The 13,809-nt window shown below is 38.9% G+C and overlaps 1 protein-coding gene across 1 annotated transcript in view; it reads left to right on the top strand.

The window, feature by feature from the left end:
- Window positions 1-2,549: 2,549 nt before the first annotated feature.
- Window positions 2,550-13,809, top strand: part of LOC126298826 (spermatogenesis-defective protein 39 homolog) — a 100,998-nt gene continuing 89,738 nt past the window's right edge. The window contains exons 1-3 of the mRNA XM_049990304.1: window positions 2,550-2,665; window positions 2,766-3,101; window positions 10,189-10,300. Coding sequence (XP_049846261.1) covers window positions 3,015-3,101; window positions 10,189-10,300 — 199 coding nt within the window. The 5' untranslated portion in view covers window positions 2,550-2,665; window positions 2,766-3,014. The remainder of the gene's footprint in view (window positions 2,666-2,765; window positions 3,102-10,188; window positions 10,301-13,809) is intronic.

The following is a 13,809-nucleotide window of genomic DNA, read 5'->3' as shown; positions in this document are numbered from 1 at the left end:
TTTTATCCTAGAGTGATCCATTTGAAGTGCTGAGAACCATCAAACACATCATTGTCGTAATTATGTGAGCTCCACTGATTTTTACGAATGTCTGCAGAACAATTCTACTATCTCCAGCATACACTACGTGTAAGGACCACGAAGATAATACGAGAAATTCGGGCTCATACGACAACATGTACACACATCAAAAAAAGTTTTGCATCACCCCAGTTCCCAGAACTCCTGAAGATAGACGTTGACTGTGGATATTGTATCACAGACATAGTGCCTTTCACTGTTCAGATATGTCACTAACCCGCCCAAAGATGTAAACAACCACGCATGAGCAGCGGCTATTAGACGGAGGGGTCCGACAGCCGATCAGTTCCAGTCATTCCGCCAGGAAGGAGATACACGGCTCGTGTTGTCTGTAGTTCAACCATGCCTAGACGGTCAATACCGCGGTTCGATCGCGTCCGCATTGTTACCTTGTGTCGGGAAAGCTCTCAACAAGGGAAGTGTCCAGGCGTCTCGAGGTGAACCAAACCGATGTTGTCCGAACATGGAGGAGATACAGGGAGACAGGAACTGTTAATGACATGCCTCGCTGAGGCCGCCCAATGGCTACTACTGCAGTGGATGACAGCTACCTGACAGTAACGCAACCATGTTGAATAATGCTTTTCGTGCAGCCACAGGACGTCGTGTTACGAGTCAAACTGTGCGCAGTAGGCTGCATAATACGCAACTTCACTCGCGACATCCATGGCGAGGTCCATCTTTGCAACCACGACACCATGGAGCGCGGTACAGATGGACATAACAACATGCCGAATGGGCTGCTCAGGGTCGGCATCACGTTCTCTTCACCGATGAGTGTCGCATATGCCTTCAACCAGACAATCGTCGGAGATGTGTCTGGAGGCAACCCGGTCAGGCTGAACGCCTTAAACACACTGTCCAGCGAGTGCAGCAAGGTGGAGGTTCCCTGCTGTTTTGGGGTGGCATTATGCGGGGTCGACGTACGCCGCTGATGATCATGGAAGGCGCCGTAACAGCTCTGCGATAAGTGAATGCCATCCTCCGACCGAAGTGCAACCATATCGGCAGCATATTGGCGAATCATTCGTCTTCATGGACGACAATTCGCGCCCCCATCGTGCATATCTTGTGAATAACTTCCTTCAGAATAACGACATCGCTCGACTAGAGTGGCCAGCATGTTCTCCAGACATGAACCCTATTGAACATTCCTGGGATAGATAGAAAAGCGCTGATTATGGACGACGTGACCCACCAACCACTCTGAGGGATCTACGCAGAATCGCCGTTGAGGAGTAGGACAATCTGGACCAACAGTGCCTTGATGAACTTGTGGATTGTATACCACGACAAATACAAGCATGCATCATTGCAAGAGGACGTGCTACTGGGTATTAGAGGTACCGGTGTGTACAGCAATCTGGACCACCAGCTCTGAAGGTCTCTCTGTATGGTGGTACAACATGCAATGTATAGTTTTCGTGAGCAATAAAAAGGGCGGAAATTATGTTCATGTTGATCTCGTTTCAAGTTTTCTGTACAGGTGCCGGAAATCTCGCAACTGAGGTGATACAAAACTTTTTTTAGTATCTGTAGATAGTCGTTTTCCCCTTGTTCTATTTGCGAGTGGAACAGGAAAGGAAATGACTAGCAGTGGTACAGGTTACCCTCCGCCATGCGTCGTGCAGTAGCTCCTCGCCTCCTCTTCCTCCGTCTACCATCCCATAGCTAAGTAGTCAACGCATCTGACTGCCATGCAGCGGGCCCGGTTTCGATTCCCGGCTGAGTCGTGAATTTTCTCCACTTAGGGACTGGGTATTGTACTGTCCTCATCATCATCGATATACAAGTCGCCCAATGTGGTGTCAACTGAAAAGACTTGTAACTCCACGGGTGGAATCTCGCCTATTAGTACTATATGATCATTTCATTTCATTAGAAGTGCTTCAAATTATGTCATTTTGTTCCGAATCCTTCGGCAGTTGATTTTATTTTGAAAGTATTATCTGTGAGAGTCACTTCTTTGGATCTTACACCAAATACTTTGTGGTCTTCTGTATCACTGGTGGTCTCCTGCAGCTCTTGTACTGTGTGAGGAGTCGCCTAACAAACACGTTTTGAAAAATGCCCACCTCACATACAGTAAACTACCTGTTGGCAGCATTTTATATGCAGTGCGTTCTTGATAATTTAGTGAGACCCTACAGTTCTCAAGAGAAGACTAACTATAGCCGTGACGGGGAATCGTAGCAGTTATTCTTCCCGCGCTGCGCACAAGAATATAACGGGAAGAAAGTCCTAATATCTGGAATACTGGTAAGTACCATATGTCTTGTATTTCACAGTGTCTTGCAGAAAATGTATGAATAGTAGAGTAAAGGACGATCCACACGCTACGATTTGATATTTGCACAGATAAATCATAGGGTGTGAACCGGCCTTAAATTTCTAGTATTCCGACCAATGATTGTCTTTATTTCTGTTACGTTGGCGATGGTCTGATTTGTTTTCTACCTCTTTGGCGTAGATATAAACAAAGTACATCGCTGGTGAGTGGGTGGTTTCGTGTTGATTATATGTGTAGAGTTGTTTATTTTGATTTTGCAGTACGGCTGGATTGGTTTGAGATAATACATGAAACGTAATAACAATATTATTCGTGATTGCTGTTCCACTACTGCTAACTATTATCTGCATTTTATCATAGTACTACATGTAGAATCCGCTTTCTTGTTTTTTAGAAACTACAAGAACATATTTTTTTGTTGTGGTACAACGCCATATAGACAACCGGTCATTGTAGTTGGGTTTTGTAATGCAGATATGACGTACAACAACTTACTATGACAAGCAGTGCAGCTTGTGTTAGAGAATGGCTAGACCCATCGTTTGTGTGGGAAACTGTTGATTGATCTGAACTTTGAACAGACGGCACCAAGTATACTTGTCACAACAAGGAAGTGAACAACCCAACCAAGTTTACGTCAGAAATGGCAACACGCATCGAAGATGAAGATTACTGGAATGATAGTGAAACCAGTGCCAGGGCAAAAGCTTTTAACTTCGAAGATGAAGATGTAAGTTAGCAGTACGTTCTGACAAGAAATCCAACTCTTTACATTTTTATTAAAGCGAAAACATTTATTGTGGTTTCGATTTAGAATTTATCATGTAACCAAAGCAGATATATATTACTGTTACTACATATAAACCATATGCTTACACTGCATTCTAGCCAAATGAAAATTTCTTTGTACAGTTCTTTACCTAATTAACACATAAGGCTGATGTTTCAGACTGTTATTTATTATTTCAGACAGTTTGTCGGTGCTGTATTGTACATTTGTAATAATGAGAACATGGTATTTGTTGGTTAGTCCGTGAGAAACCTTGAAATACAATATCAAAATGTGCTACTAACATTGTGATACAAAATTATTTCAGTAGATAAATGAGTTTAAATATGTGGTAGTGACTTGTAATGAGAGTCCTCCAGAAAGCAAATATTCTTCATATCGTCTTCGTGTAGTATTTTAGACATATTACTGTATTTTTGCCATGGAAAGCATCTTACAGATGCCATAAAGTACCATCTGGTTGTATTCCATTAGTAAACATAACACCTGAATTGTTTTTTCATATGTGTGTCTTCTAATATTATTTTAGAATCATGATATTAAAATGTAAACTGATCACTGTAAGTTAATACACATATCTGTTCATCCTAGTAATGCCATGGTGTCATGGCATGGCAGGATGATGTTTTCTGTATAACAAAATACTATGTAAAATTAGCCTGTGTATTAAATGATCTGTGCTGAGAGACTCATTATGTATGATCTGCCAGAGTAGAAGTTTTTTTGATTGGTATCGATAGCTGCAGTGGTGCTATGTAGGTCAAGGGAAATGCCGGAGTCCACTTTTTGGGATTGTGGATGTTTGTGGTATTGGTAGCTGTGTTTGAGCTCTGTAGATTAAGGAAAATGTCCAATTCCTGTAGTTTTGTTGGGATAGCAGAATGCTGCAATCTAATTTTTTATGTTATTTCTTTTTGTGACAGAGTGGTGTTTTTGTATTGTTGTATATTTAATTTGTACCTGCCCTAAACCCCCAATTTTCTGCAGATGTCCCAATAGTTTCATTTTATTTTTGGAGTGAGATGTTACTCTGTCATTTTTATTTTTTGGTCGCATTTATTGACGTGTATGTAGTGGTACCATTGACATTTTGTATATGCTGGAAGTAGCCATTGTTGCCATATTGATGACATCATGGGTCAAAGAAGACAGATAGAATCGGACACTTCTTTAATCCCACAGTGTGGAACTGTATAACATACCTACCAGAAGTCAAGTTAGATGGCATGAATTCTGGGATGCCTACCTTACTGCTTACTGAATGATCAGAGTGAGCCAAGTTTCACAAGACTGCTGTTCACAGAATCCTACAGAGGAGCTTTGTGGTCTTGGCGGCTTAAGATGTGAGAATGAAATAAGTTTCATATTTGTATAATAGACTGATGCTACTAGTATCAACACACAACTATCCATGCCTGTCCAATGGCCCTTCTTGAAACTGGTAATGACCTGCACCTTTTTCCTTTTGCTTGAAATAAATCATTCATACAGCAACCTACAATAAACTGCAGTGAGAAGGAAAGCAAGCTCTTACACATAATATGTATGGAATAGATAGGGTGTTTGACTTTTATGGGTACAAATGAAAGGCGCAAGTGAGGGACTGTGACACAAGAAAATAGTCCTAATAAATGGAGGTCTGGAAGCCAGTGGTTTCCCCATCACAGTGTATGCATAAGTGTAGTCATGACATTTTTCAACATGTTAATCCCTAGGGCTACATTTATTTCGAAACACTGCAAGTGAGGTGTAAATTACAAAGTGGTAAGCTGCCCTCGTTCGTGTGTATCATCATTTAGGATACCGAAGTGTTGCTATATAGTATTTTGACAACAAATAAATCAGGCATGGCCCACCAATACCATGGTCTCCCAGGTCTCCAAACTTAATCCATTGGATTTTTTTATTTTTTTTATAAATGATGATATTTAAAAGCTTTCATGTATTCCAGCCCTGTTTATAATGTCAGTGAATTCTGGGAACACATCATGGATGTTTGTCACTGCATTTGGAACACACCTGGGATTTTTGAACACGTACTGGCATTGATGGAGGGACACACTGAAGCCTGCCTTCACATGAATAATGACCATGTGGAACACTTGTTGAAATGTGTTTGTCCTCAAGTGCAGTTCTGTGGTTTGGATTTTAGGGGACTGTGCTATAATGTGTTCATGTACTAAGTTGTAATATATCGAGGAAAGCACTGATTTTCAGATATGTGTTTATTGGCTTGTTTCTTTGTTTTCTAGTCACCCCTTTCATTTGTACCTATAATGGTCAAACAACCTGTACATGTATACCATCAGGTCCACTCTTCTTTCCTGTATTGAATGATTTTGTGGTCACTTATCTCATCTGTAATTTGGTGTTCATGTGCTGATTAAAAAGAGGAAGCATGTTATAATCTTATGCAATGAAACAATTTCAGTAGACAGAATTCAGAATTTTTATCTATCTGTTAAGCTCTGCTTAAGTACCAAAATGATCACTGAGTGACTGAATGGATGACTATGATCCAATTACTAAGCTCATATAAGACCAGAACATCTTAGGGTTTTACATCAGATTGTTAAACATGATGCTTTCATATTCATTGAAATAACAAGATGAAAAATTTCTGCCATCGTGCTGGGATTTAAATCATTTGTGAAGTAAGCACATGTGAATGGTTTAGTCGTCTTCAATTTTGTCGTTTCATGTTCTGCATGAATCTGTGATGCCATAGAGAATACTTTGTTTGTGAATTGGAAAACGCTTTATCTGTGAACAAAAAACAAATTTTAAACCATGTTACTGGATTCTTCAGTCACTGCTTATTGGAACTATTTGATATTTATCAGTGATGAAACATGAACTTTGGATTTGTACAACACTGCTAAACTTTTAAAGCTTCCAGACATTTGTAGATAGTTGCCAAAGGTGGTGTGAATCATAGTAGCTTAACAGCTTCATTACTTGCTGACATATACCAATATTTTTCTATTTCATTTACTGCAGAGATACCAGCATTTACTGTTTAAACTGTGTAGTGGTCTCCAGGTTGAAAACTAGTTTAATGCAGCTCTCCATGATTTTTCATACAGTAGAGCTGCATGTCCTCAGGAAATATAATGGCTGCAGTTTCCTCTTGCTTTCAACTGTTCACTACAAATGTTACAAAGCCATGTCAACTGGCTAATTTTATAAGATCGCACCAGTCAGACATGCTGACAGTTGTCCCAAAAAATACGCTATGTTTGTTATTCTTCCTACTTCATGTTTTACAGTAGTGAGATATTAAAATTTCTTCTTACTCTTTCTTCTCATTAGAACCAATGATAAATGTATGCCTTGGAACTACACTGAGATGATGAAAGTCATGGGATAGTGATCCGCACATGTACAGATGGCTGCAGTGTCATGTACACAAGGAAGTTCATCGGTGGTGCTGTCATGTGTTTTCAGATGATTCATGTGAAAAGGTATCTGACATGATTATGGCCGCACAACAGAAATTAATAGACTTTGAATGTGGAATGGGTGTTGGAGGAAGGTACATGGGACATTCCATTCTGGATATCATTAGAGATTCAATATTCTGAGATCCACGTTGTCAAGAGTGTGCCAAGAATACCAAATTTCAGGCAGTAACTCTCATCATGGACAACACAGTGACCGACAGCCTTAACTTAATGACCAAGAGCAGCAGCATTTGCACAGTCGTAGCATACAAGCAACATTGCATGGAATAACTACAGAAATTAGTGTGGAACCTAAGACAAACATTTCCATTGGGACAGCACTATGAAATTTGGTGTTAATGGGGTATGACGGCATACAACGGATGCAAGTGTCTTTCCTAACAGCACGACACTACATAAAGTGCCTCTCTTGGGCTCATGACCATATCAGTTGGACCATAGGTGACTGAAAAACCATGATCAGGTCAAAAGAGTCTCAATTTCAGTTGGTAAGAGCTGATGGTAGGGTTCAAGTGTGACACAGGCCCCACAAAGCCATGGACTCAAGTTATCAATAAAGCTCTGTGCAAGTTGGTGGTGACTCCATAATGGTGTGGGCTGTGTTTTCATAAAATGGATTGACTCCTCTGGTCAACTGAACCGATCATTCACTGGAAATGGTAATGTTGAGCTACTTCGAGACAATTTGGACTGATTCGTGGGCTTCATGTTGCCAAACAACGATGGAATTTTTATGGATGACAGTGCACCCTATCTCCGGGCCACAGTTGTTTGCAGTTGGTTTGAAGAATGTACTGGACAGGTGAAGTGAATGATTTGGCCACCTAAATCATCCAACATGAATCCCATCGAACAGTTATGAAACATAATTGAGAGGTCAGTACATGCAAAAAATCCTGCACTGGTAACACTTCAGCAATTATGGATGGCTATAGAGGCAGCTTTGCATAATATTTCTGCAAGGGACTTCCAGTTACTTGTCGAGTCTATGTCATGTTAAGTTTTTGCACTATGCTGGGCAAAAGGATGTCTGATATGATGTCAGGAGGTATCCCATGACTTTTATCACCTTATTGTATAATAATAAAACTTACAAAGAGTCAGGTCATTGAAAGCAGCTGTATTTATCAGAATTCATCAACATTTTGCAAAGAGGGGAAAATATGTTTTACAGCATGGTACATTATTTGTTCTCTATTATTGTTTGTTTGAAGTTGTAAATAGCCTTTGATGGCAAGCTACTGTATTCGTATCCACAAGTCGCACTTCCCTAACTGGACTGCCTTTCCAAAGAGCAGGTCATGAAAGTTAAGACAATGAACTGAGCGTTCCCAACACTTGCCTAAATACTATACAATAGACTGAATAAATTATAGCTCACACACAGTACCCACTCCTGCTGACAAATGCTTTATCATATATGCATCTGTTCCAAATTTTTCAAGCAACTGAAAAGAAATAGTATCCTATGGAACAGCAGAGTGTCATTGGTATTGTAACTTTGTGTGTAATTAGGAAACGGCAGAGGAAGCTGTGCAGTAATATTTCAGAATAGTAATTAGGTGGAGATGAGGTTAACACCCTTGTTTGGACATTTGCCCAAAATCTTCCCCGTTGATTACGACACAGTTTTTTTTGTATAAGGCGCAAAAAATTGTTTTTGTTGAGCATCCAGCTCCATTTTGAATGGCCTTGCCCATGAACACAGTGTAAATCTGGTAGTAAACAAGAGAAACTTGTAAACATACAACATCATGCTTTAGGATATCCCTGTAATTAATCAGGAATAATTTTCAAAAGCGTATAACATAGCTTTTGCTTGTCATTTTGAATGACATCCATGTTGCAACAATTTCGCTGATGTAGTTCACAGAGTCTCTTATTTGTCTTCGTTTTTGTCAGATGACAAAGAAAGTTCCTCACTGTATTTTCATTTTGAGAAATAGAAGTGTATTTCCTTACAGAGTCATTGTATTACAGGAATCTTGCAGCAAGGAGGCTCTCACCACTTGTGGAGCTGAGTCAAACAAATGCAGTTCCCCCAGCAAACTTTCTTTAAAGAGGATGAGAAATGCTCTTTGACCTTAGAAAATTGTGCCACATATCTTTTATTTACATAGACTGATACAATGTGACAATTATTGAACTATATGAAATAAAATCATTATAACTTCTGAACGGTTTGCATTAGAATGTTCAAACAGCACTTTGAGTGATGGGAATTAGTATGGCTTAGTTTAGCAATGAAGCCCAGTTTTATTTGGATGGGTTCGTCAGTAAGCAAAATTTGCACATTTATGGGACTGAGAATCCACATTTAATGATTGAGAAGTCTCTTCACCCTTGACGAGTGACTGTGTGGTGGGCAGTGTCCAGTCATGGAATAATCGATGCGATATTCCTTGATGAAACGGTGACTACTGAATGGTATGTGAAGGTTTTGGAAGACGATTTCATCCCCATTATCCAGTGTGACACTGAGTTCGACAAGATGTGGTTCATGCAAGATGGAGCTCAACACCATTGACTCTGGAGAGTGTTTGATGTCCTAGAGGAGCTCTTTGGGGACTGCATTCTGGATCTGGGGTACCAAGAGGTTATTGGCATGGGCCTCAATTGGCTGCCTTATTTCCCGGATCTGAACACATGTGACTCCTTTTTGTGGATCTGTATTAAAGACAAGATGTACAGCAGTAACCCCAAAACCATTGCTGAGCTGCGAACAGCAATTCAGGAGGTCATTAATGGTATCGCCATTGTGACACTTCAGCAGGTCATGCAGAATTTCGCTATTTGTGTGCACCACATCATCGCCAATGATGACAGGCATATCGAACATGTCATAACCTAAAACTGAATATCTGTAGTGACATTTACATGTTGAATAAAGAGAGTGCACACCATAGTTTGTAACTAATTATGTTTTTTTCCCCATATAGTTCAATAATTGTCACCCTGTATATCCTATCTATCTGGAACAGGGAAAATTTCTGCAGACTCATACTAATATCAGTTTGTTGGGTAAATTTCACAAGGAACTGATGAAAAGTAGGGACATTGTAGAAAGTGAATGATGCTCTATTACTGACACCAGGACGATGCATCCTCAGTTGCCTTGGTCAGGGTTGTAATTCATGATAGGAACTGCTATTTCATCCAGTACATTCTTCAAATTTCCCCTTTTGCAACTACACTCTCTTTGTATACTGAAAGAAAATTCATGTTCAGTGAAGAGATCTTAGGAAAAAAGCCCAACAAGCGAAAAGGAAATGTCATTGAGAAATAATTCAACATTAGTCACGTGTTTTCAAAAATGGCTCTGAACACTATGGGACTTAACAGCTACAGTCATCAGTCCCCTAGAACTTAGAACTACTTAAACCTAACTAACCTAAGGACATCACACGTGTTTTCCTTTATTTGAAAGTCACTAACTCCTCAGTTGCCTCTATTATGTACCGTTCAATCTTTCTGTACTCCATAAAGATAGTTATTAACTCTGTATGCTTATTAAAGTAATTTTGGGACTGATTGTCAAGTATTCCTTGTTATTATTATTTCAGTCTAGCAGCCAACTTTGTGGTGTATCCAGAAGTGGAACTGCAAGGTTATCACAGCAGGTTCGAGCTGAAATTGGACAAGATGGCAGTTGTTTTGATGCTGACTCAATTTCAGGTATTTTCATAATTTTTATAGCAGTTTTTGTATAATCACTAATTGCTACTCATTAAGAGGAATTGTGTTATTGATAATGTTTAAGAAATTGGTTGTGGGATCCTGATTCAATTTTCTGAAGTAAACAAGTAAGTAACACTTTTGTATATATCCAGTAATTAAACAGACTGGTAAGTTCTGAAGGAAAAACATGGAAATAATTGTTTCATATGTCGCAACGCCACATAGTGGCCATATGTTTCCCTGAAGCATGGTGTACTCAGCAGAAAAATACGTAAGTTAGTTGATTCATTTCATGAAATTATTCACTTATAAATAAATCCTGTATTCAGTCACAAACTTTTAGTATAAAGTTGTCTGACATTTATCACAGTTCAGCCACTGCTTTAATGGATGAATTGCTATGTAAAACATAGTCATGTAAACACTTGCTAAGAACTAACTCAATTTAGTTTCAAATCTGTGCTTGTACAGAAGCTTTAAGTAATATGTGATATCACAATCTTTATTGGTAACTCAATGCTCATCAAGTGAAAAAATTAATTTAAATAGCTTGATTAGTAATGGATTGCAAACTATTAATCTTTTATGGCCATAGACAAATGGTTTCCCTTTCAGCCACAGTTGCTGTCCTATATGTGCAGCATTTCTCCCTGCTAAGAAAAGTAACAATGTTTTACTGTTATGCCAATTCAGTCAATGACCAAGTCATTGCTGCTAATACAGAACATTGCTTGACTAGGAAACAGTGGCAACTGTCACCACAAGTGTATTTTATTTTCCAATAGTTATAATGTTTACATAGGTGTAAAGTTAATCCACACACAATTCAAGCAATATAACATAGTATATATAAAAATTTGGTTTGTTAGGAGAAACTACATGGCATTTAAAAAATGAAAGAGGCCTTGTTTAGTATGAGCCCATATTACAAAGCTAGTGATGATGAGTCTGAACTGGGATTAGAACAAATGCACTTTGAAAAAAATTAACATTGGTGGTGACAGTGCTTATGCTTAACTATATTTATCAGTCTTTTTATTTTAATGGGGATAGGGGTGCGCTGCAGCAAGGGGGTTGAACTAGTAAGGAAAATATGACAACAAAGAGCCATTGTACTTGGATATGTGTTGTACAGAGAGGTAGCATAAGTGAGAAGTGTGCTTTCTTATTGTCTAGAACAGGTATGACTGTATTTCAGGATGTAGATAAAACGTAGAGCTGGACAAATCTCAAGATTAATCTATCGGTAATATAGGAAATAAAGACTGTTTCAGCTTCATTTTTCATTTGCATCTTCTCCATTCGTATTTTATATTCAGGGTGTATACAACTCGAGACAACCGGGAGATCCGGGAAAAACCTGGAATTTTTTTCATCCGAGAGAAAACTGGGGAAAACCCGGGAATTTTTTATAATTCCGAGAGTTTTTTGTTTTGTTTTAGTTTTCAGTTAAATTTTTGTAGTTTTGATTGTTAAGAAGCAATACTCTAACAAAGGATATTACTGTATCACGCTACTGCAGAGTAATATTGCAGCAATAAAACATGAACAAGAGGAAAAAAACGAAAATAAAATTTAAGTTGCAAAGGAAATGCGCCATATACAGCAACAAAACACAGTGCTCATACAAACGTCTGCCAACAGCAAAATGTGTCAAAGGCTTTAGGAAAACTGTGCAATGCTTCATAACAATAAATTGTCTCCGGTGAGCGTGACTGCGAATGCGCAGTTGAGTCACGCTTGTGTAGTACCTTCTTCCTCTTCTGGCTACAGAAGTGTGGCTGTTAGCTGTATAAGCAGTAGCAGCAAGATACAACCTGGAAAAATTTTTCTGGCACATGAGCTGCCAGATTCAATGGGGGTATCTGCCCCGGGCAGCAAGAATTCATATTCTTGAGGAAAAAGCCTTGTTTCACAAAGGGCCTAGTATCCAGTGCACATTGGTCTATCATATGATTTTGAAACGCAGCCCTGTTGGTTTTTGAACATTTCTGAACATATTCTAAGTTTGCTTCTGAATGGATCATAAGTTGATTTTTAAATTCATGCATAGTGTATGCCATGTCTCTGCCAGGGGAATCCCCAGTGCATCTAGAATTAAATTTTCCTACAGGCAGAAGGGGTAGGGCTATATGAGCAGAGCGGAATACAGCTGAACAGGTGAATGTCAATTGCTCTTTGTTTATGTAATTGGGTTTGCGGATGATCAGCGTTGTTATAATTACCATCAAAATCAATAGATTCAGACTACCATAGTGGAGATAAACTACTAACAGGAATAACAGGTAAGAAAGATTATGTATTATCTTCTCGATGTGTCCAAGGAAATGAAATTTTGATAGAAAATTTTGGCCAGACCGCAACACTAGTAACGGCCAGTAGTACAGGGCCTGGTCACATCTGCCTAAGTTCTATTCTAGGAGTAGCGTGGAAAATGCGTTGTACGAACACGTAATAACACCTAACCGGAAAATAAACGCAGGATAACTGAGCAATTGATTGTGGCAGGGCTAGTGAAATTAAGCGGATAATAAGTTTTGACACTGGCAGGAATAGTTACAGAATTAGTGACATGACAAGATTGATCATTAGAACTAGGAAGGAGAAGAATAGGGGATATCCCACAAATTACGGAAGAATACGATGATTCCAAATTTATATAAAAATTTGGACAACTACTTTTCAATCTCATGCTTGAGAATCTGGACCATCGAATGAAATGTGAAACTATTTCCTAACATAATGCTTTTTGCTTGTAGTAGGCCTAATAGGCATTTGATATTGGTACTTAGTGAATTGTACTCTGTCGTGTTTAAAAATATGACCATTTGTGCTAAAACATTCTGTTTATTTAGTGTGTGTTACAATTGCTGCAATATTAGACAGGCCTATTTTGTTTTATCTAGCAGACAGTGACAAAATACACATAATCATGTAGAGAAACCACATCAGTCTTGGGTACTATTTGTATTAACAGCTTTTTCAGTATTAGACAGTGACATTTCGTTTTCTCATGTGGCAAAATGTTTGATGAAGTTTGAAGAGGTAATAGATCCTTTCGCTGAAGACACCATGTAAAGTTGTAGCAAGGTTAGAGAGAAAAAAATGCTAGGACTTAAGGATTGAAGCAATAAAGATGGACTGGATGTCAAACTGGCCAACTGGGAGCAGGAGAGAAACCAAAGGATATTTTAATTTCCACTGTCCTGAATACAGTTTGATGTCATCCATTACGAAATATTATACGTTTGAATTCCACAGAGCAAAATACAATGACATGTAATAGAAGAATGCTGTGTGAAGAGGTGTGGCACTGCACTTTGGTGCACATAAGACCAAATAACATGTCTTACATTTCCTCGAACACATGTTTTATATATCAAATATTCAGAAATATGTGCACTACAAACTGAACATATTTTTGAAAAGTCGATTACTTTTTTTTTGCGTTCTACCGCATACGCTCGAGGGAGGAAGGGGTGGGGGTCGGGGAACCACTGTCTAGG

The sequence above is a fragment of the Schistocerca gregaria genome, chromosome X (genome assembly GCF_023897955.1).
Source record: "Schistocerca gregaria isolate iqSchGreg1 chromosome X, iqSchGreg1.2, whole genome shotgun sequence".
Taxonomy (NCBI): domain Eukaryota; kingdom Metazoa; phylum Arthropoda; class Insecta; order Orthoptera; family Acrididae; genus Schistocerca; species Schistocerca gregaria.
This window is presented reverse-complemented; position numbering and strand designations above follow the sequence as displayed.